Source organism: Oreochromis niloticus, linkage group LG8 (assembly GCF_001858045.2).
Source record: "Oreochromis niloticus isolate F11D_XX linkage group LG8, O_niloticus_UMD_NMBU, whole genome shotgun sequence".
In the NCBI taxonomy this organism is placed as follows: Eukaryota; Metazoa; Chordata; class Actinopteri; order Cichliformes; family Cichlidae; genus Oreochromis; species Oreochromis niloticus.
This window is the reverse complement of record NC_031973.2, coordinates 7,203,190-7,227,860: the sequence shown is the minus strand read 5'-3', so window position 1 is coordinate 7,227,860 and position 24,671 is coordinate 7,203,190. Positions and strand designations below refer to the sequence as shown.

General features: G+C 38.9%; 2 protein-coding genes and 1 non-coding gene across 7 annotated transcripts in view; all 3 read right to left on the bottom strand.

Annotated features, from left to right (window-relative positions):
* LOC100693461 (rho GTPase-activating protein 27) overlaps window positions 1–9,196 on the bottom strand; it is a 31,465-nt gene extending 22,269 nt beyond the window's left edge. Inside the window, exons 1-2 of one of the 3 annotated variants that reach the window (XM_025909840.1) lie at window positions 9,033–9,196; window positions 5,736–6,555 (exon numbers count right to left, since the gene is read on the bottom strand). In XM_025909840.1, coding sequence (XP_025765625.1) covers window positions 5,736–6,497 — 762 coding nt within the window. In that variant the 5' untranslated portion in view covers window positions 6,498–6,555; window positions 9,033–9,196. Of the gene's footprint in view, window positions 1–3,263; window positions 3,411–5,735; window positions 6,556–9,032 lie in introns of those variants that run through there. The other 2 variants (XM_005458158.4, XM_025909842.1) reach the window with 2 other exon arrangements.
* Window positions 9,197–10,537: 1,341 nt separating this feature from the next.
* LOC112847734 (U5 spliceosomal RNA) lies at window positions 10,538–10,652 on the bottom strand. The gene has a single exon (XR_003221480.1). It is a non-coding gene; the product is annotated as a U5 spliceosomal RNA (small nuclear RNA).
* Window positions 10,653–11,650: 998 nt separating this feature from the next.
* mfsd13a (major facilitator superfamily domain containing 13A) lies at window positions 11,651–22,848 on the bottom strand. 3 transcript variants are annotated; one of them, XM_005458155.4, is made up of 10 exons: window positions 22,679–22,848; window positions 21,032–21,138; window positions 19,925–20,190; window positions 18,894–18,973; window positions 17,625–18,074; window positions 17,414–17,534; window positions 16,620–16,716; window positions 14,678–14,849; window positions 13,821–14,014; window positions 11,651–12,812 (listed from the first exon to the last, which is right to left on the bottom strand). In XM_005458155.4, exons 3-10 carry the CDS (start codon window positions 20,090–20,092, stop codon window positions 12,565–12,567), a joined length of 1,530 nt encoding a protein of 509 aa, XP_005458212.1. In that variant the 5' UTR covers window positions 20,093–20,190; window positions 21,032–21,138; window positions 22,679–22,848; the 3' UTR covers window positions 11,651–12,564. The 3 variants fall into 3 exon arrangements, with proteins under 3 accessions (XP_005458212.1, XP_003453424.1, XP_005458213.1); XM_003453376.5 differs by lacking the exon at window positions 21,032–21,138; XM_005458156.4 differs by lacking the exons at window positions 21,032–21,138; window positions 22,679–22,848 and adding an exon at window positions 22,411–22,641.
* Between the last annotated feature and the right edge of the window lie 1,823 nt (window positions 22,849–24,671).

Here is a 24,671-nt window from a genome sequence, read left to right as displayed (position 1 = left end):
CCCTCTTACATCACACTCATCATTGGTCCAGAATCCTGGAAGACTCCATAAATGCCCAATGTGGAATCCATCAGCTTATCACATTCTTATCTATGCTCTCCAGGCCAGCTTTGCATGCCGATGTGAAAAACCTGCTGATGCTGTTTGTTGATTTCAGATTTCTCCCACTCACACTTTGTAGGTGAAGTGTTTTCTGTGGAGGAGCGAGGGAGGATTTAAGTACCAGTCGAAGTAATGCTCTCTGGGGAAACTATAAATGAGCCAAGTGAAATGGAAACCTTGGTGTTTTGCAAAAATACCACCTTGACATTTATTACAGGTGAAAGTAAATATCAACAGTCTGCGTGTGAACAAACTGGAAAGAAAAATAGAATTTGGGACTTCACCTGAAGCTTTTAATTCTGGGAGCTTTTCCTTAGTTCTTAACAAATAGAAAAAAACAGAATGACTGTAATCAAGCACATCATAACAAATCTAAGAAAGCATTTTAAAAATAATAATTGCACAAAAGACATTCCTGAGCATATGACTAAGACAACCCTTGATAAAGACCAGCTGAAGCTTCCTTTAGAGTATTTTACATTATTTTGTATTTGTAAACTAAATGAGTAGCTGCACTATGAAAAAAAGTTGTTTTGTTTTTTTTTTTAAAGTTAGCCTTAAAATAAAGTCACAGAGCTAAGCGTCCAAGATCTGGGAGAGAAATGCTCAGAAATTTGTTGTTTAACAACAAATGTCAAGAATACATTTATGAAATCCTCAAAAACTCTTCTGGTTGTGGTTATGTCCAAAATGATTCACTCATTCACTAACCCCACTGTTCTATTTTGGGAGTTTTATTTAAAACAATACATAGCATACTCATTATTGGATGGAAACTACTGGCAAATATCCTGTTTCCTGTTATAGATTTATTTTACATCTAGAGTACGTCTCAAAATCTGAAAAGTGTTGCGAACAGGGAAAGCCCTTAAACTTGCATGTTTAATGACTAGTAGGGGCTAACTCTTGTGGTTGCAACAACACTTCCAGTTCCATAGAACTCTATGGGGGCCCTCAGCTCCCATGCTCTGTGACCACAGAAAACACTGTAATGATGACCTTATAGTTTATGGTCTTACTGAATAACATCACAACAATGATTTTATTGTTGAAATGTTTATGATGCTTAAAACATCAAAACACTGAATGTTTCATTAGAGGGCTTCACTAACCTGTTGGTAACACTGTGCCTACTTGGGAATTTAAGGCATGGTGGGAAACTTTAAATGCACTGCATAGGGTGTAGCTGTACATCTGGACATCACTAAAGAATGGTGAACCTACTGTATAGTCAACTGTACAGTGAAGAGGGGCTGATTTCGTACACAGGCTTTGACATCTGCACAAAAATATCACTTGTATCTCAAGGCTGCACCTGGCTGAACAGACTGAGATTACATATCTCTTTATGTAATCTCATATTTTCACATAAAATTACAAAAATATGTCCTTTTGTTTTACAGATAACTATATGTGTAATACCTAAATTAGTGCTGTCACGACTTAATAACCAAGTCAAACCAAATTACCTTCACAAGAGCTGTTTTATTTACCAACAGTCTAAAATATTGAATGTGAGAAATGTATTGGTAAAACATGACAGGCATAAAGTGGAACTAAGTCTAACTCTTTGAGGTTATGGTATATATTTAGTTCTTGTCTCACACTTACATGCTGAACAAGCTGTTAAACCTTAAACTATAAAAACTCTGTCAAAGCACATCATAATATGCATACTTATTTTCACCAAAGCTAAAATGTGGTGAAAATGAAAGCTTTGTCTGACCAGGAAGCTAAAAGCACCTGTTCTGCCTGATGTACACATGTGCTGTGCACAGAAATGCCTGACAGGACACTCACACTACCTGTTGGAGCAGTTTCTTGGCATCTGATGTTGTCTGTTTCACAGAGCAGCAGGAATTATTAGTCTTAAAAGGTGCAGGGTGAGGCATTACTTTTAAAATGCCAATACATTTATGTATATCAAAGGCTCCAGTGCTATCTGGACTAAGAGACACATGTTTACTTTTGCTGCCAGACATCAATCATTGAACATTGTACTTCTGGGTGATAAAAGAACCAACTGACACAAGTTAGGTATTCATAAGTCATGCTGGCCATAAACAACAGACCTGAATTAAAGTTTGCATTCTACAACAATAGTTTCACAACTCGAGCTTCACTTACCAAACTTAACTTCCCATCTGAAAGCCCAGAACAGCCCAAACTCTCTACCACATTAAGTGACCTACATTTTGGGCTAATTGCAAGTTCTGCACATTACATATGCACACACACGCCAACTGCACGGCAGGGCTGGCATTAAAAGCTCCAAAGCCCTGCTTGTTGGGAGTCAGGCCAGACCCCCTCGCATCACCATGGAGATGGCCCTCCATTGTGGGGTAAGAATTAATGGACTTGAGGGGTCCTGGCACGTCTACAGTCCTGTTACAAGTGTGTGGGGGGTTCATTCATGTTTCCACAGAGGAGACGAGAAGCACAAATTATGGTATAAAATGCAGGAATTCAACTGCACCGCTTCACAAAAATCATTTTTGGGAGGTGGTAAAAGTCTCCCACTGAAGCAACAAACTGTGCTGGTAATTACAGCGTAATGCACACCAAATCACTGGGTATACTGGGAGAGGCTGTAGACATTACATGACTCAAAGTGCCACACACATTTGGTAGAAACTGAGCAGAAACCCAATCAAACACACCTTCTCCTTCATAAACCCCACTGCTGTCTGACGTCACGAATTCCTTGCAACAGGTGCAAAAAACGACGGGAAGTGTCGTGAAACTTACCTGAAGCAAAAGTTTCTACCGTGTAGACGAAAGTCACCAAACTACATCCGACAGGAACACAAGGTTAAATGTTGCTGTGTGTTTCATCGTTTCCCTGCCGTGCGCATATGATCACAATTCCCCGGATCGTCACCGGTGCTGGGAAACCAGGTAGCAGCTGGAGGTTTTGGGAGTGGCTGGCAGCTTTTCGCTTTAACTCCTTCCTCTCCCCAGGAAAGGTCAACCAGCTGACACAACCTGTTTGTAACCTGTTCTGGAGTGTCATCACAGCCACACACGGTATTTTTCAAGTCCCAGAGCTATTAACAGCCCGTCTTACAGCTGCACTCCAAAGCCGTTTCATCCACTGCAAACCTCCAGCTCCTCCCGAAGTTTAACCACATCTGTTTAATGCAAAGGTGAACCATACGCACCTGATAAAAGTGATCCCGCACCCTCAGAAACTTTCGCTGACTAAAACTGAGGTCTTGAATCAGCTTTTACCGAGGTATTCAAGGAACACCTCTTTTTTTTTTCAGCCATTGAAATGGCATGAAGGGAAAGACCGGGCATTCATATGCTGATGAGCTGGCTCTGACACACCGCAATCAACCGAAACGGTATTCCAAGTCCTTCCTTCACTAGTGTCAACACCAATATATGGTGCGATCTTATATCTAATCAAATCCAACCATTCAGTGCTCAGGTTAACCAAGAACACTTTCAATAATATTACACGTGAATCTCTGTTGATCTTGGGTGGGACTAGGCGTGAATTTGATTTGAGTGTGTTTTGTAACTTCAGAAAGAGCCGCGCACTCTCGGCAAACTGCCGCAAGGGATGTCCCTTGAGTCAGCAGGGGCTGGGGACAGCACATTTAAAAAGCGCAAATAAAACCTGGGGCGTAGACTTAGAAAGAAATGATCGCTGAAGCTTTCTTCTCGGAGCATTATGGGTAATGTAGGCGGCAGCTTTGGAATATAGACTGTTTATAAAAGATGGACATAGCTCATGTTGAAGCATTTTGAACCTGCATTCTTTTTGATGACCATAAGAGAGGTGGACTATGAAACAAGTTCAGCATAGCTATGCTTCCTCTGCATTAGCTGGCTCGAGAAAAACCTAAAACCAAAACAATCCTGTGTTGTTAGTAACAGGTTAAATAATTGTACTCCTTCAGCACAAAATCCCTATAGCACTTAAAACATGCTCTGTACCTTACCTGCTACAGGTAGGTTACCATGGTGATTTAGCTAGATTAAAAAAGAGGCTAACCCTTTAGTCCTACTTTGTACAACAGATGTTTTTTTATTTTTGAGAGCCCTCAGCTCTCATGATCTATGACCTCAAAACCTTTATGATGAGTTTATGATGTCATTTGCTAGTTTAAAGTTTTACTGAATACAACTTGATGATCGTTTTTTTGCGTTGTGAAACCTGTTAGCTAAACAATCATGCTTAGGGAGGCCCCACCTTGTGACTGATGTTTCACCACCACATGAGTATGGAGATGTAGAAGGCAGTGGTGACAGGAGTCCATGTCCATCTTTTAAATACAGTTTATGCTTTAATGATGGTTGGCTCCTAAAAATAAGTTCTCCCATTTCAGGTTAGAATGGATACATATGCATTAATAGTACTGCTAAGGTATTACTACTATAATTGGGCCCTTTTTTGTATAACACATTCTTCTCTTTGATTTTTTTTTGTTCCCAACAGTACTTAGGTACCTTCACTGTTTTTAGTTTAATCCCTCACGCTAGTCAGTTCAGTGTTTTTACTGTTACTAGCTCCAGTTCAGGTATTTTCACAGCTTTTGAAAGATATAATAACAGTAATATAATAATACATTAAGTCATGTTGCCTGTCGTTGCCTGTAGGCATTTTTGGGGTGCAGCATGTAAGCCTCACCTTTCTTAGCTGAATTCAAGCCTCCACATGATCCTATTTCTGCCCGTGTCCCGTGGGCTTTCCCAGACAATGGGTCTGCTCGGCTCATAGGTTTTCTATTTAAGGAGCAGCCCATTTAAATCTGGATTTTGCCAAGTATCTTATAAAAATCAGTTAAGATTACAGTTTTTAGATGCTTTAGAATAAAAAGACAAGACAATATGTTAAGGATAATAAATACTGAGATATGTACATGTTTGCAGGTTTAATAACAGTCTGAAAATACTGTATAATCAATAACATCAACAGAACTGTGTTTCTTTATTTTTGTTTTGGTTCTTTTACTTAAAATATCTGAATAACACTTAATGTCACACAGTGTGTTTCTCAGCACACTTACTTTTCTACTGTTTATAGTGCACAGAGGAGAGATAACTGGATAAATCTTTCTATGGGAATTCAAATTTACTAGTCTGAGAGTTTGAGATGTTGAAACTGATGTTTAAATGCTAGTCAGTTCTCTTCTCAGTTCTCCTAAGAGCAGGAAGTGAAATAGTTAGAGCCACAGATGGTCCGAGGCTTCACCTGGGAACCCCAACATGCAGCAGCAGTTCCCAACGTTTTTGTTCTGTTCTCTCTGAAAATAAAGCAGCGCTTCATTGCACGTGTTTCATAAGTGATTACCTCCTGTTATGCTGCATAAAGTGAAACGTCTAAACTAAGTCCAGTTTGTCATGTTTGTTGCATAAAAACATGTATGCGAGCATTTTAAAGACACATTTTTTGTGGATGGCATCACAAAATTGGCTTTAAACGTGCATTAATTCACTGCAAAACAATAACACACTCAAACCTCCAGTGGGGGTTAAAGTTTTTTAAAGCACTGTAATGTGTAAGCATAGCTGCCATACCTTACGTGACAAAATTGCGCCCTCTTGTGGCAGAAAACCCTCATGTTCATCAATTGAGGTGATACAGAATGAATGAAGCATTTAAAAAAGTATGTGGGTCTTACCTGCTCCGTAGGAGGTACTTGTATGGAAGTTTTTTCTGCACTTTGTCTGAAACTTTGCCGTTCTGGGGGCTGCGTGTCGAGTGAAACAAGAGGAGGCGGCGGAGGCTCGGGAAAAGTGTCAAATTCTGTGACGATTAGCTCTGGTATGGTGTCATATGTGGGTGGTGGGGGCAAAGGGAAATCCATATCTTCATCATGTACAGAGGTCTGCTCTGCAGTATCATCCTGCAGTGAGATTTTAGACTCTTTTTTTTCTTTTATGACCTTTGGCACAAGATGAGGTTTTGCATACACTTGGGTGCTTTCAGCCTTTGGAGGTGCTGAGTTGTGCGTTTTTACATTATTCAGAGTGTGTACAAAGGTGCTGTTAGTCTGTACATCTGTCTTCACCTCTGGTAAGTCGTCACCGAAACCAAAAGTGGAGAAGCGGTAGGTCTCTTTTGGAACATCCTGAGATGATGGACGACTCTTTGTTGTCCCTTTACGTGGCTTTACGTTGGTCATATCCACTGGCTTACTAACAGTCAGACCCTGAGCTGAATTCAGCTTATTAGGACGAAGATGGTCTCCAACGGTCGCTGAGAGCTCCTCCACATACTGTGCAGGAATATAAAAGGGCTTGGTGTGCTGGTCTTTGCGGACGTGCCACCAGTGATCATTAGTCTTGGAGACCAGGATGTAACTTTCATTGGGCTTTATGGACACTCGGCGACCATCTTTCGTTGTGTACTCGTACTCAAACTTCACTGACACGTGCTCCATGCTCTTGTGCAGGGCATCAACTCCCAGTTAATGTGGACGCACAGGGAACATTTTGAAACTGGAAATAGAGGAAATGTGATGTTAGGGTGGGTTTAAAAGAGTGTTCAGAGTTCATTGCTTGTTTTTGTTTCGTGATCCCATTTCACAAGATTGTGTGACAAATCTCTCAAACTGCCCCCCCCCCACACACACATACATATATATCTAAATCTATATCTATCTAACTATATATATATATAGATATATATAAATATATCTATCTATCTATCTATATATATATATATATATATAGAGAGAGAGAGAGAGAGAGAGAGAGAGAGAGAGACTATTTTTTGCATGTCTTCATAACACTCAAGTGCTTACTGTGCGTTGGTTGTGGGTTTTACCAACACAACTGGTAAAAAGGAAATGACCTGCTATTTAGAATCATGGTGATGATGTTGTATTTCTTGGGGAAATACAACATCAGATGCACAACAACACATGACACCTACGCTGTGTCATTGTTTTTCTGACAAAAAGTCACAAAATGCAGCTGCAGTGTGTAACAAAATTAGACACACTCTTAGCAGAGTTCCTGCCAGGTCTGTGAAGGGTTAGACGGCAATTTCCAAATAACACCACTCTACAGCAAGAGCGATTACTCACAAGTGGAAAAGATTCAAGACAGTTTCCCGTTTTTGCAGGAGCATGTTATCCCCTTAACACCTAATGTATCATATTTGATACAAACCAACTTTTGTGCGCTTTTGAGACTTCTACATCATCAGAGTCATTTATTCTCTTAAAATACTTCCTCCATCAAGTTCTAAGAAATTTAAAAAAGGAAAAGAAAAGAAAATAACAAACAAATTGAAAGCCATATATGGAAATTAAATTTCAAGCAATTCTTTAAACAAATTTGTCAGATAGTTCAATAAACTCTCCAATTTGAATTTCCTGAGAATGAATTCAAATGTCAGGCTTTAAGGGCTTAAATATTAAAGTTCATGACAGTACAGTTAGAAAAAGACTGACCAAGTATGCCTTGTTTGGAGGGGTTGCCTGAAGAAAGCCTCTTGTCTCTAAAAAGGGCACGGCAGCATGGCTTAGATTTGAAAAGTTACATCTTATCAGACAATAAGACTTTAGGTAAAATGTCCTTTGGACAGATGAGACCAAAGTGGAGATGTTTAGCTATTATGCATAGCACCATGTTTGGGAAAACCAAACAAATGAGCACAAACATCTCATAACTGTCAAGCACGGTGGTAGATGGATGAGGATTTGGGCTTGTTTTGCATCCACAGGACTTGGGCACCTCACAGTCACTGAGTCACCCATGAACTCCTCTGTACACCAAAGTATTCTAGAGTCAGATGTGAGGCCATCTGTCCGATAGATAAAGCTTGTCTGAAACTGGGTCATGCAACAGATCAACGCTCCCAAGCACAGCAGCAAATTTACAACAGAATGGCTGAAAAAGCAAAAAAAATTCAGTAGTCTAGTCAAAATCCAGACCTCAAACTGATTAAAATGCAATGACGGGAGGGCTGTTTATAAACAGAAAGTGGGCCAAATTTTCACCACAAAGATGTGAAAGACAGAGTGATACAGAAAAGCATTCAAAAGCTGTTGACCTATTAAGTGTATGTAGTTTTCCACATTTTTCCTCATTTTGGATTAGTTTTTAATAAATAAACAATGTGATATGGGTGCATTGCTGTTCATCTGAGGTTGTATTTATCTAATTTTAAGACCTGATAAAAATAATGCTACATAGCTGTAACATCTATATTCTTTTTTTTCTTTCATCGAGCACTCAAAGCACTTGGACCCATGTCTGCCTGTCCAATAATTCTTTCATGGTTAGTGTTTGACATTATTATGTTAATGCTGATTTACCAGAAAGGCTAATGCAGTTCCAGTTTAGAGTAATGAGCAAAAGGCTGGCAGAGATAAAAGCCTCTATGTGTGTGTGCAGAATTAGACAGGAAATGGAAGTTGCTTTCCATTTGCTGCAGAGCAACTTCAACATAAACTTGAGCTTGAGCAGCAGACTGAGTAATTGCTTAGCCACAAAACAGGAAGCTTGCACCGTCCTCCTCTCAGCGTCAGGCAGACGTCACTCAGCAATCTCAGTTTGCCTGTTAAAGGCTATGCTTTTGCTACGGAGGACTCTGAATGTTTACTGCTTTTTATTATCTTCTGAAGCACATTTTAAACAACAAATTTAGTCATAATAAAAACAAAATAAAACCACAAAAGACAGTCGTATTGCTAATAGCGGTAGCCGTATTGTTAAAATCCTAATATATACATTGCTTTTTAAAAGAAACTCCATAATGGCAAATCATACATACACTGCAAGGCACATAAAAATGCAAAATTATAAATAATGGGGAAAAAAGTTAACCGACATGGGTAAAATTCTCATATTTCGTCTTCTGGCATATTTTAAAGTTAGATTTGTCTTAAAGTGTCTTAGCATTCAATAATAAAAACAAACCCAACCCTTGAATTTCACACTTCATAAGTTAAAATTGGTTTACTTGCCTCATCTCTGCCTCCCAGCATTCCCCGACAGTAATTTTTCAGTCTCGCAGCCTTGAAGCGGCACCTAAGTATCTAAACAGCCGGAGCTCAACCTGCTGCTTACATGTATCATTTCTGCTCGTTTGCCTCCCTCTTATTTCCTGTTCTGTGTGCCTCTGCGAATGCACCGAAAGAAGCAACTGGTGAGGCATTATAGCACAAAAGCCACAAGAAATGGGAAGTCTGACTTAAACCACACTTCCCAGTGTTTTCTTTAAATGTGCTTTGTTTTCACAGAAAATCGCTCACAAATAGCCAATGGGATGGTCCGACCAAGTGGTGACTCAATCTGCCATAATATTTGGTCAACACTGTGAATAAATAAACATGGTAAACATAGAGTTTTAAGGACAGTTTAACTCTTTTCTTATTGAAAATAACAAATATAGTTTAATGTTTTATGTATGTGATGGGAATGCAAAAGTGAAATCTTTTAAACTTAATAGAGTATGTTACCAATAGGACCATAAGACAATACTTTAGAAAAGCAGGGTAGTTATGTGTGTATTTGTAGCTTCATGTGTATATATTTCTTTAAAACCAAGTACGCCCTCTGCTGGAATTTTAGGTTAAACAAAATTCACAACTAAGTCCAAACTATAAATAATGAGAATTGTTGTGGGTTAAAGGGGATCATATGTAAAATACTTTGATGATTTATTTATTTATTTATTTTGTCTTATTCGCAGATTTGGACTGGACTAAACTGTGAATCACTGAAATACTGAATAAACTAAAGGCGGTCTCTTTTACAAACCAGTTTAAACCGTGTTTATACAGAACTGGGGATAGAAAAAGACGAGATCTGAAGTAGATCCAAGGCAATCATCACACATTTCTGTGGATTACATTAGAAACTGAAAACACTCATATCTTCATTCACGTCAAAATACCGTCGGTGTCGGTTTTATGTTGCATATTTCCTTACACGTGCTCAATGTGGTAACAATAAAAATGAAGACATCAAAAACTATCTAGGTCTTCAGTGTTTGAAGCAATACAAACAACCCTTCAGGAAGTTGTTGTTAAATAAAAGCCTGTGAATTTTTTTTTATGGTTTTCAGTCTGTTGTTGAATGCATTCTAAAGTAATTTGTTGTTTTTGCTTAAAATCAGCATTATCAATTGCGTTAAATCCATCAGTTTTGATCTACTTCTTATGTTGATTGCTTAGTCTGCTTCTGGTAAAGACATCTTGGAGAGGTGAGGCTTGTAATTATGAGCCATAATTTATATTTTTATTTACATTTTTGTTAGCATTTGTACTAGAGAGAAAACTCAAATGTGTTCCTGAAAGATAAGAATCATTTGTAGGTTCAAAGCAAGTAAAATTCGGGTGATACGGAACTACAACATTGCCGGGTGATACTACTTACTGATATAGTTAATTCCGGACTAAGTTCATTCAAACGCCGCGAAACGTGAGCACGTGAAATGACGTACGAACTTCTTTTTCACAAGAACAGAAGCCCCGCGATAAGCAGGGCATCAAAAAATTAGTTATAACTCATATTGTTCCTCTCCACGGAAATCTTTAGTAAAAGGCGAAAGATTTATACGATCTGAAGAGAAACATGAGTGTACTACCGAATGTAGCAACCCGGGGGGTTGTCCTTTTCCGACAAACTCATTACAGTCACGGTGTCACTAAGCTGAACCCAAACATGCATAGTTTGAATATTGTACTTATGGAATCTACTTTATATAATTATCTAAAACATTTTATATATTTAAAAAATAATCTATATGAATTGCTTTAAAGTGAAAACGTATGTTTAAAAAGCGTTGGCGTACTAGGCCCGATGCATGATGGGTAATATTCTATTTCAAGCTAAAATACTGCACTCGGGAAGCTTTGCTAGGTCTTTAACTGAGCAGAAACGATACTGTGACTAAATAATTATTAAGTGACTAGAAATAAGGAAAATAAGTGCAAAGAATAAGAAAAAAAGAGCCGGAAAGTTTACGCAGGGGCAACACACCGATAGGATGGCGAGGGCTTTGAAACGAGAGAAGTCCTTCCTACTACTTCCGTCTTCGCACAGCTAACCGCCTTTTTTTTTTTTTTAAGTTAAACGGTTAAAAAACAAAACAATAATGTAAGAAACACTTTTAGCGATCAAAATCTTTTTTTGTTTGATCCTCCAATGGAGACTCTGGGGTGTTTCCGGCTGTTGTTCTTCATTTGAACCCTAAAGAAAATCAATGTTTCAACTGCACTAATTTCAGTTTATGTCCTATGTACATTTCATTTTACGATCATAAATCCTGATTAAGCTTTGAGGTTATCTGCTATATGCCTGGGTTACTGTTCAAGTATCACACAAGCACAAGAAAATCAGGGGCCCAGTACTTCAGTATGGAAAAAATCCAAGTTTGTCATGGATGGAAAGTAAGTGAATGGATATATATGAATAGATTTTTTTTTCCTCAAAAGAGAAAAAAGCTTATAGTTCACTAGAATATACAAAAAATGATCCCAAATTCAGGGTGATGTAGATGTTTTCTTAACAAAGTACAACAAATGAAATCAAATGCACCACTTTCAGTAGCTCAGAAATCAAGAAAGGCATTAAGGCATGTCTTTAAACCTGAAACACTTGACCCAGTTATCAAATCAACGGCAGTTGTTTGTGTAGTAAAGAACATAGAATAAGTCCCAATTTAAATAAAGAGTTTGATTAACTCTCAACACAGAGGTTTATTTGTGGCACTGTCTCACATTCTTTGTAATCATCTGGAAAAAATCAATTGAAAAGTGAACTGAGTGAGTGGCTACTGGCATAATTTCCTTATTTCAGTTTCCATCACCACAGGACTAAAAGTCAAATGTTAGAAGTACAACAGACGAACGGCAGTGTTGTGCAAACGCATCATCAATACTGACGTATTACAAAATACAGTTCTCAACATCAAAGTGGCATTCTGTGTGAAACGTACAGCAAAATGATCAACTTGTGTTTTCATGCAGTATCAACAGCACTTTCAACACAACGTACTTAGATTGGAAATTCTTCATCGACTTGTTAATAAAAGTTAGAAATCAGAACCAGAGCTCTGTTGTAAACCTACCCTCCGTTTGCTTTTTCAAACAGGCTGATGGTGCTGACAATTTAAAGATCAGCAAAGATGTTCAGATTGAGCTCAACACCAGAATTACACTTAAAGAGGGCAACCGATCTCTTCTCCCCTTGGTCCAAAAGATTGATTGGTTTTACTGATGTTTTGGTCATCGGTTCAAATATAAATATAGTTTATTATTTTAATATAAAAAAAATAAGGCAGATTTCAACATGTTCAATTCTACATGGTTAAGTGAGCCCGCTGTGCATTTTCCACTGTACACAAAGCCACATGATCTGTAAGAGTTTATTGCACAGAAGGCCAAGCTGCAGAAAAAGGGCGGAGCAGCTCATCTTCTTCTAAGACATTATCAAAAGGGACTGTAAAAGCTAAAGACATAAAAGTGTCCATGTGCAACTTCGCCCAACAGTTCATATGGCCTTGACATCGATAAGGTGGCCTTGCTGGGCCCCCTGCCGCAGGGCTTTGATCCCTTGCAGCTTGCGGCCATGAAGTGTGAAGCGAGACCAGGTCACCAGCTGGAGCAGGGCACAGGTGATAGGCACAAACACCAACATGTAGAAGCAGCCCAGGCGTAGGGGCGGATTCCCTGAGCTGGAGGCGACGTGAGACCCAGAAACTGAGTCCTTGACAGAATCTCTCTCAAAAATATCATAACCTGGGGACGACAAAATGAATCACATTAAATTTGACTCTTTTTTCCTGAAGCCATACTTAAACATGAAAACTGTAAGAGTTCATGAGGATCCTATCAATGAAAGAAACTAAAGTAAAGCTAGTGAGGCAAAACAAAAACGTGTCACGAGGATATATGTCAAGAGCAAGATTGGCATAAAGTGATGCTTGTCTAACAGGTTATATTTGGGGAAACTGGTTTGTTAGCCTTAAAAAAGGCATTCAAAGAGGAAGTGAGCAGAGACAATAGAAAAGTCAGTAACATCCAGCTATGATGGGTGAATTCATGCAAAGCTGGTGTCACAATTTTACTAACTTTGAGGTAAGTGACTGATAAGTACGTGGCTTGGACTGCTGTGGATACCCTCCCCCCCCTTTGGCTTAGACTATTTTTCCTATCAGCAGAAACAACTACACTGACTCTGTCCAGTTAAACAACCTCATCTAAGTCTTAGTAAGAAGGTAAATATACATGTTTACAATGTTTTTTTTCTTCTTAAAATTACATTAATTTATTGTTGGCTGCCGGGTCACTTGTGCTGACCGTCCACAAATGAGCAAACAATTAATTTAACAATTATTTAACAAAGTTAAATGAATCTGCAAAACAAGTGTAAAACAGCCTGATTTTTTTTCCTGTTCAGCTTCTTGAAAACTAGATTTAAAAAATGATATTACAAAGGCCTGTTTAACCAGGTAAACGCCAAAGATTTGATGAGTGGCTTTTTTGTTTTGTCATTTGCAAGATAAACTAATCACAAAAAAAGCAATCTGTGTCATCTGTCTAGTTCAACGTGTTGTGCAAGTCACACACATGGATTTTAACTCTAGTTGAACCCTCAAAACTTTATCAACACACATATCAACAGAGTGTGTGAGCCTGTAGTAATTTGTGTCAGCTTCATGGGAAAGCATGAATGCAGCGCCTTGGAGCAAGCTTGGAAAAACCCGTGTCCTCATGAGGTCCAAGGCTGAGAGTTTCTGTTTGTACCTGTGTAAACACAGAGCAGCCATGTGCCAATGAGTGGGGCGAATGTCTGTCCAGGTTTGGTCAACAAGGCAACCATGCCGAAGAGGAGAGCAGAGGCGGCTTGCTGACGTCGGTTTACCACAAAGTCCTCATCCACCAGATCAGAAATCACCAGTTTCAGGAGTTTGCATGTCCCCTCGGTGAACACGCGGTTACTAGAAGATGGAGATGTAATGTTACAGCGTGGAAACATCAGCTGTAATACAGGTTATCATACAAAAAGCCTTTGTTCAGAGCAGTCAGAGCATGCTAAGGTGTGTCCGAGTATGAAAAACAGTGTATGAAATACAGTAACAACTTACTTCATCGCTTTTAGCTGGAAAGTTTTAGTGAGCTTCACCCACAAGCTTAACCACTTTACCACAGCTGTGACTAAAATTATCAATGAGCTATGAGAGCACCCAAATGCTGTTGAAAGGTATAAGAACAGCAAGACCACTAATAGGCTAAAAACTGCATGAAAATCAATCGCTTGTGGCATTAAAATGTTATATGTGTATATGGGACTATACAGATAACACAAATATTACAATTACAGTTAAGAGTAGACCAATTTCAGAATTGTGGCTAATTTCTAGAGACAGCATTTATGACCCCCCCCCATTGTTGGAAATAAGTTAGCACGACACTGCATCACAGCATGTAATCCATGTTGAGTTGTGATACAGACGTGTCTCTGCAAATGTCATGCACCAAGGAATTCTGCGTTTGTGTATACAGCTTTGAAAACGATAAACTGTTAAAAACAAGAACAAAAAGAACAAGCCAAACTGCCACACATCCATGAAGCGTGTGCAGATGTATGTGCACGGCCATACCTAGCAATGAAGACACACAGCAGATAAATGTGGTCAGCCCCTGCTAGCAGCATAGCCACACTAAGTCCCAGTTTGAGCATAAATAGCCAGCGGATAACCTGGTAAACCCCGTAACGCTGGCACAGTGTCAGGAAATACAAGTTGTTCAGGTGTGGAGCAATATAAGAGATTCCTGTGTGGAGCAGAAGCAGAGCTGCGTTAAAAATTAAAACTAGAAAAAAGCAGAAAAATAATTTGAGAGAAAGCGAGTGGAAAGCCAAAAAAACAACACAAATGAGTAAAAATCTTGAGATTCATTCAAAGGTTCTGGTGCTACGCATAAGTACAAAAAATGTGTGATAGCTTTTGTTGTCATGTCTCGGATTTGGAATCACTTGCCTGAAGAGATCAGGCTTGCAGAATTAGTAACCACCTTTGAATCACTTCTTATAGACTAGCTTTAATGTGACTCCATTACATGCAATGTTTTTTAGTGATTCACTGACATATATATATATATATATATGTACACACATTGCTCAACAAAATGAAGGGAACACTTGATCACCACTGTGTAATGCAAAGTCTGTTAAATTTCTGGGACATCAGCCTGTCTAGTTAGAAGCATAAACTGCTGTGAAACAATTTCACCTGCTTGGTTGCAAGTTAAATTGGCAACAGGTCCACCAAAGATATGCCTTTTCAGACCATCATTGACCCACTGCCAAACTGGTCATGCTGGTTGATGCTGCAAGCAACATAATGTTCGCCAAGCCTCTTTCATACCGTCTGGCCCTCATGCCACCCTCATGGAGTCTGATCAGAAACACACAAATGAGTAGTTCACTTAAGGTCATTCTAACGGGCTCTGTCAGTGCTCCTCATGTTCTTTCTTGATCAAAAGAGCAGATACTGGCTCGTCTACTGGGTTGATGCCTGACCAGTTCTCCTCATATAACAACCCATCTCCTGCTACCTCCTGCACACTATCGTACAGTTCATATTGTATAGTTATTATTCTAATATTGTATAGTATTGTTAGTTAGTAATTAGTACATTTTTATCCCTTAATTTAACCAAAATTTAGCATGTTATTTATTTGTAAATCCTAGTTTTATATCTCTTGGAGATATATCTTTTATATACTTATAAATGCACCATGGGGGGGCTTGGGGTGAAACAGCATTTCGGTACACTGTAGATACTGTTGTATTGACAATAAAGCTCTTGAATCTTGAAGTTGACACAGCAAACCTGATGTGCATGTGCCATCCTAGAGGAGCCAGACTCCGTGTGCAACCAAAATAAGCTGCAGGTACCATCTCATGCTAACTGAAGTGACAAAGACACCGGGAAAAGCAAAACTGGAGAAAAATCAGTCAGCATATAAGGAAAGAGCACTCCTCTGTGGCCACAATGTGCAAAATCATTCCCTTTGTAGGGTTGTTGCCTTGTTTTTGACTCTCCAGTGCACATGTTCTCACTTCAGTTTGAATCCAAGCAGGTGAAATAGATTCACAGTGGTTCATGCTTTCTACCTAGACAGTTTAACTAACTTTGCGTGAAACTATGAAGATCAAGTGCTCACTTCATTCTTTTCAAATGAGTTTCTTCTTTCGTATAATTTTTAAAAAATAGATCAACCACTTGTTTTCTGTGACTTTTATTTAGCCCTCTTTCTGCATTTGCTTTTCTGTCAAAGCAATCTGCAAACTATTTTCTTAAAGGTGCTATATAAATAAAGGTTAATTATATATTTAAAAATACCACTACTCATGGTTTAAAAGTATAAATTCAGTGTGTTTTCAAAGCATTTTTTCCTCACATAACAATGTTAAACATCCAACTTCCTATTCACTAAAATGTAAGTCACTATATCAAATATATCATTTCTTATCTCTTGCTGTGCAAAGCATCCATTAGAAATTAGTAAATCATTTACTGCATCTCAACTGGATCTTACCAAGTAAAATCGAACCCGTAGAGGCAGAGATGTTGTCAGATAAGAGATGTTCTAAGAAAAGAGGGAAGAAGTTGCTGTTGAAGTGGCAGTGAAACACCTGCAAACAAAAGCAGAAGTGACAGATTAACAAAGATGATTATTTTATTCTAAATTAAAAGTAGTTTGTTACTTAGAGCTGTAGTAGTTTTCTTTAATTATACACCAAGAAAACAAATGAAATGTTTTCTGATTTTAGTGCGAGCAGGAAACCTACAACTACGAAAGTTCAACAAGTGTCATTTACAAGAAGGGACTGCATTGGCTGCACTTCACGCGGAAAGACAAACACTGGTTCGTTCCTACCGTTCATTTGTGGAGGGCAGTCTAACTTTTATCTTGCATTGTCTATCGTTAATAACAAGAGCAAACTCAGTAAGACTGTAAATATTTGTACTAAGATTGCACGTCAAAAACAAACACGGGCTCACACGGCTTTACGACTTTTAAAGGCTGACCAATCCTCAGTGATGTTTTGCATCTTCCCGGTAGTAAACATGAGTTACCACCAACAGGATGGAGGCTCCAACTCTACATCCTTCTGGTGCCAGGAGATCACTTTCACTTTCTAGATGTGTGTTGCTTTTATACTGTGTTGATGTTATGTTATGTTGTTAAGATGTATAATAAATGTGAATACTCCTACTTGCCCTAGAGCTATTGATTAGGGATTGGATAACTGATGACAAGCACCAAATTACTGATTCCATATCATCCAGATCTACCTTTTTCCCACTTGGTGATTTTTAGTTTCTCACCTGAATCAGGTTCATTGACACGAACCACATGAAGTTCCTGTGTCTGGAGAGCTGCTTGAGATACTGTCCAATAGTGACAGGTTTTTCTGGGTGGTTAAGTGGAGCATGGCCAACGTTTAGTCTGTGATAACAGACACACACAAAAAGATGTGAGAAAGGAGAAAACACAGTATGAAAATTTCTCATATTATTCACACTTCTAAATTCTTACTCTTTGAGTGCTGATGCATCATCTTGTTTTGGATGGATTTCCTTTATAAAACGGCGCTGGAGCATTCGAGACACTAAGAAAAACCCCAAGACAGAAAAAGCTGCCAGAGTTACACAGAAGATACGGAAGGAGTAAAAGTCCTCTTTATCCCAGAAAGAGTAGGACAGAAAGACGGAGAAAGACCCCAGAGCGCTGAACACCGAGCAGTGAAAGTTGAGGCGTGTGCGATCGGTGGCAGATACAGCGAGGTCCGCCAATAGGGCGCTGTGGTGGAGATCCACCATAGTGAGAAAGCCATCGTAGAGACACAGGCACAGCAGGAACTGCAGGCCTGGACTGGCCCACGCCACCCAGAAGGCCAGGAAGGACAGAGCGAAGAGAGGACCATTTGTGGCGAGGGCCTTCAGACGCTTCAGCACCACCTCTGGATTTGTGATCTGAGAGCCGGCTCTGGGTGGAAAAGCAAAACACATAATAAATCTTTAGACACATTTTGTGATAATTAACCATCTTCCCTGGTACAGACAGATAGGTTATTGCAGACAGCCCCGTATACCATGATGTCAAGCAGTGGAGAAATTCTTAAAATGAAAAAAGGGAAAAAGTGTGTATCTCTGGTATAAAAAACATGTAGTTGTATTAAATGTAACAAACTTCAACAGAATGATGTGACCAGCTTTATAACATCACCGCCTTAGAACAACACAGAGAAGGTTTGCTTAGTGATATAACAATGTAAACACAGTAAGCCGTCAAATGTTTGACAAAGTGCTCTGATGGTGTCAAACACTTGGGTGTGTATGAGTGTCTAAGAGATAATTGGGCAGTATAGGTGGGAAGTGAGAAGCGATCAGAGTTCGAATGAAGATTATATCTGGAATTTCAAGATCATTCTACAAAGATGACTTTATGTTGTTAAATCAGGAGTATGTCTTCAAGTTCGAGGCAAGTAGATGAACTGTGCTGACACATAACAAGAACTATGAGGTGTCTCCTCAGAGGAAAAAACTTCTCTTTTTCGAAAGAAGATGTGCAACTGACAAAAATATCCCAGAATGAACGAAATCCTATTGCACAACGTTAGTGTCTCTTCCAAATGACTCCAACTACATAAATGACCTTTTTTTTGAATATCTATCGTGTGTGGTCATTTTTAAAGTCTTTAAACAGTTAACTTGTTTCTGCAGTCTTTTACACATTCATAAACAACTATTAACAACTGTGTTTGTTCCACAAAAAGTAGAAGAAAGTAAAGATGCAGATACTCACTGAGGAGAGCTGAGAAAGGCGCGGTCACTCAGCCAGCCGAAGAGAGGGTCATTCAGACTGTTCCAGATAAGGAAGACAGTCTGTGGAGCAGCAGGAAAATAATGTTAAATAAAAATCAATGGATGATGACGCATATAGGATTACCGTTAATCTTAAGTAGGTTCCAATAAAGAATCTGTTCTTCTGTGCAGTTTCAACCTTATTGTTTTGCCATAATGTATTTTGTTTCAATTTAACTATTTGCCTTTATTTATGATTTTGTCTTATTGGTTTTATTCGGTGTTACAGCAGCACAACACAATTTGTTGTGTCCACTGACAGTAAAAAAGACAGATGTAGCCACCACGATGTCATCCATTGGTCTGTGGAGTCTTGTTATGAAACCTGAAGCTTTTCACTATCTAAGAGGTGGATCTGGCTGTGATACTGCTGGATGTTCACTGGTTAACGACTTTTCAATCACATGTTGTTAGCCAAGTCTTCAGCATACTCTGGATAATCCTTTTTTCTGACAACAAAAATGGCCAAAACATACAATTTTGGATTTCATTTTGTATTCAGTCTGACCTGAAATGAGTGACTGAGTCCATAAACCCATCAGGAAAGTGTTCATAGAGTTCGGGGGCAATTGTGCTTTTCCCATAAACTTCTATAGGACTGAAAGTTATTTTGCAACCACAGGTTATTTCCCCTGGTAGCATTAATAATAAATACAGGTTTAAGGCCATGTTGTTTTCCCTTTTTAGAGCCAGAAGCTACTGTCTGTAAAACAAAGATCCATTTTGCACTGTCCAATTTTAGTCTCATGAAGAGCTGACAGACTTTAAGATAAATAAGTTATATTTCATAATGAAGATTTCTGTTTTTCTGGTACAAAAAAAGGTAATTAAATAACAAAAGCAAAACGATGAGCGCACTCTCAGCGACACTGGACTGGTAAATTAGAGTTGGATTTCTAATCTGAATTAAAAGTCCATATTTAAATCACGTTTAATCTCAGAATCACAGTTTTGGGCATTCTTTAGACTCACCTCTCCCACCCAGAAGGAGATTTTATCGATCTTGTAGATGGAGACAAACGTCTCCACATAGTAGAGCAGGAACACATTGTGCAGGATGGATATAAACAGAGCCAAAGAGCCATAGAGCAGCGCAGTAGAGAGGACACCTTGCCAGCAACCCCAGACCCTCCTGCCCATTCTTCTTTCTCAGTCTCTCTGCTCCGTCTTTTTACTTTTGTGCCGAACAGCAGTCATTTCACGGCCTGGCCGCCCCAGGGTCACCACCTCATCATAACCTGCAAAAAAACAAAACAAACCACACAGCACAAGTAGATGCATTTAAATTTGATAAAAACATACAACAGATACACAGTATTAGCTCATAACGCCACATTTTTGAGCATTACCAGAAATTGCACTGCACCTTTTTAACAGTTAAATCCCAGCTGAGCACATCAAAATAATATTAACATTCCCGTCTGTCTCCCCAAAGAGTCTGAGCAGACCAGAAAAAAGTGCTGCTTTCAAAGCAATGGTGCACTAGGTACTCATTAAAGTTAGTGAGGTTGTGGGACACTGTTCCTTTCCTCTATGAGCACACGCCCAGCCAACTGAGAGTAATACTACTTCTCCCAGCCAAATATGACCACTCCTTTGAAAACTCCATCTCACTTACCTCATAAAAAGCTGACCAAAAGAACAAAGTAAACATTTCAGGATGAGTATTTTCACTGCTGTGTTGCCCTTGGGTGTCATATTCAAAACTGAAGTGTTGCACTGTTTATGCTATTATAATAACAAAAAACTTTCAGAAAAAAAGAAAGATTAGCTTGAAAAGGAAGCATAATGAGCTTCTTTCATCAATGCAGATATATATAGACCTTAATACAGACTTTGCATGTACATGCAAATTTACTGTAGGTCTGAAGAAATTTTCTTTTTGGCCACGTTGCGGGTATCAGTGAATCCAAATCGCTGTATACAATATACATACAGTCACACCCATATTTCTTTATAAATTAACATGAGGTATAGAGGAAAACTCAGTGGTGTTTTTCTAAGAAAGAAGCCTGTACAGTTCAAATAGACCATATGTTGAAGGTTCATGGATAGAGTGAAAAGGGAGAGCCTTCTTACACCAATATGTAAGAAGGATGTCACAAGGTAGGAACAGGAGTACAACGTGTGAAATGCTGTGGAGGTCATGTCTTGGGGATGAATTTCAGCTTGAGGTTTTGGAGATCCTGTTAAAATTAAAGGATTTATGCACACAGGAAAGTACATATATTGATCTACCGTGCAATATCATCTGGAATGCACTTTTTTGGCAACAGCTTCATTTTTCCAAATGACAATGATCCTAAATACACTACCAGTGTAGTAAAAACATGCCTGGATAAAAACAAAACAAAATAATGGAACACCATCAGTCACAGACTGGGATCAACATTTCCCATTTTTATGGAAATGTATGAAGAAATGATCGACTGCTACAGCACTGCAGTTTAAAGATGCATTAAAATATTCTAAGACAGCCTCCTTTATTTGTTCATAAAAACAGTCTGAGGAAGTTCTCAGTGTGTTTGTAGACTACAATCAAATTCAGTTCCTTCACGCACACCTTGTGAATGAGGTCCAGGGTTTCCATATTACACCCCCTTGTGAATTCCTGTCTTTCAATACAGTGAATGCAAATCCTTTGTTGGCTGTTCTATTCTCATGTCCCAAGTGCATTCTCATAAGCAGGACCCCAGGGAGAAGAATTTGCTTAAAAATACCAGTAAGCATGTGCCTGACTGCCAAAAGCTCAAACTTGCACTGACACATCCTGTCACGTCTTCAGTGGGGGAGAAAAAAGTAATAGTTTAAAAAAAAAACCACAAAAAAAAACCAAGGCGATATGATACTTTCTATCAGTGTAGTGTCTAGGCACAACCAAGATAAGTGGGGCAACCTCAGTGGAGTGTAACAAAGAGCTAACCCTATCAGATCCAAGCAGGTAAAAGCAGGATATCTTTCAGCTGGCTGTGCCATATCACATCTTTAACACCTATGCATCTTACCAAAACAAAAGTGGTGTACTTTGCAGCAGATGATAGTGCCTGACAACATCTACAAATATCCCATTCATGTCCTCTCAGACACGGCATATTTACCAACTGCTTTCTCCCCACCTGTAGGGCAGCCCACCTGTTGTGTTTACAGGACATCACAGATGTTTTTTAAAAGAGATTACACCGCAATTTCACCTCACACTGCACAGACAATCATTATAAACAGATTTTACAACGGTGTTATAATGGTTAGGTTAAACTGCACACAATATCTTCCTCATGTGACAAACACGTATTCAAACACTTTTATAGCCTCCCGAGCTAGTAAAGAAACTAAAAAATGAAGAGGAAATAAGCCCACTGACTAGTAGTGACTTAACTTCTTCTGCTAAATATACGACAGACAGAGAAAAGGCGGCGTTGCTGCTCTAAAAAAGAAGGAGAAAAAGACATTTAACTTACTATTAGTAGCTTATCATCTCATTCACAAGCTCGGCTCTCGATTGAACTCGCTCATATTACAAGTAGTAACGCACATGTGTAGCAGCTGATCGATTAAGAGCAATATTGGAACAAGCTCTTATCTGGGCGTTAAACGTCCAGCTAATCGATAGCGCTAGCATTAGCTAGCTGGTTAATAATAACCTTATCGAGCTGCCAAACAGGAAATTAACATATTAAGAACGGGCTTCAAGTGTATTCACAACAGAGTACAGCCCGGGTTACGTACCGTTAGAAAAAGGTGTTAACCGAAGAGAATAAAGCGTGTTTGGCTCTGCGGGAGGTTAACGTGTTGGCTCAGCAGCTGTGTCTCAGTCCCAGACAGAGAGCACGTCATGACAACAGTCAGTACTCACACCGGTGACGACTGCGCCGGGTTTGTGAAAGGGTTTCCCAGCACTGGAGGCACACTGATAAGAGCTGCAGCGCCACCCAGCGGCACAACGACCAGATGCACGTCTGAAACATGTTCAAACGGGGCAGGGAGCAAGCAAAGAAGGACAAAAGATTACCAAAATGAAACAGGAAATCATCGATACTGAGACAAGGACTTAAACACACAAACATCCAAGACAAAAGGAGTAGACAAACATGAGTATCAGGGACCAGGCAGCCAAGAACATACAGGCACAGGTATAACCTTCACAAAATGGGTTTTATTGTGCCCCCCCAAAAAGGCAAAATTATTACAAAAATTCTAAATGACAGAAAAGAAGCCAACTAAAAACAAAATTCTACTAAAAACACTTAACAAAACACCATAACTCAGCAAACTGACCTCCCCAAATGAGAAACTCCTCCTACATCAAAGGTGGAAACCACAGAGACAATAGCTAAACATAGTACAAGAAGAAAGCCCATTCCCCCCTTGTGTGGTCACAACAGCTGGTGAAGTCTATTTTATTGGCCTCTGCATTTAAACCAGCCTCCACCCTTAGCCTTCTCCTTTACTCAACCAGGAACGACTGGAGCAGCAGCCAGGTAACTCAAAGAATGACTAATGACTAATGACTAATTAATACATCATATACATACAACATATAGTACAATAACAAACAATACAAAACAGATTCTATGCTATTGCTTGCACTATGGCCTACTGCTGTCATGTATCACAAACTACCCAATTTAAACTTTTCAGTTAATTTATAGAAAATGAAGCTTTACAGTTCAATGCAAAAAGAAAGGTAAACATGAATATTACCTGAGTATTTCAGTTGTGTGTTGGCATGCAGCCATCACAATGAGGATAACACTGAATGAACCTGGGAGACACAAGAGTAAACCCTTAAGACTAAGTACAGGAAGGGGATACTATAGGGAACTAATAACCACTTCTAAAAGCAAATTGTGAATTCACAAAAGACACCAATACTCACCATGATATTTGTATGTTCTCCCCATGTCTGTTAGGTGTTTTCTTTGGTACTATGGCTTCCTCCCACATTCCAAATACATTCTTGGGGTTATACATGGTGATTGTAAGCTGACTGTGGGTGTGAATGGCTGTCTGTATTTATGTGTTAGCCTTCCACAGACTGGCGACCTGTCCAGGCTGGACCCTGACTCTCACCCTGACAGCTGAGATAGGCTCCAGCCTCTCTATTTGGATACTTGGATCATCAGAATCAACCACTGTGCACAATATAAAATCAATAAAAAATATAATTTTTATCTCCAAACTGGGTAGCAGGGGTTTGGAATTACACAGCAGCAATAATGAAAATGCAAATAATCCCATGGGCCTATCACACAAGTGGCTAACGTCCACAAAAAAACATGAAATGCAATAATAGAGTCTGAATGACTAAAATTAAAAAAAGCTAAAATATTGTATTTTTAATAGCCCAGAGTTGAGACTATACTTACTCTGATGTGATATCTACCATAAATTAAAAATAAATTAACAATCTAATTTGGTTTAAGTTCATTTACTGGCATTAAACTGTAAAACTGTTTCCAGTATTTATAAGTTATACTGTATTATATGATCTATTTTTAATTATATTTTAATTAAAATTTTACTGTTTTCAGTTACAGTAAGAGTGTACACATTTTATCTACTTCAAACAAAAACAAATTACTTGAAAAGATGTGATAGCAATTCAGCACTGTAAACCACAATTTACCAATACCCCCTTAAAAATTACACTATTGAGAAAATCTGTCCTTAAAATATGCTATTTAATAGTGGAAAATGTCAAGTATCATGTCAATGATAA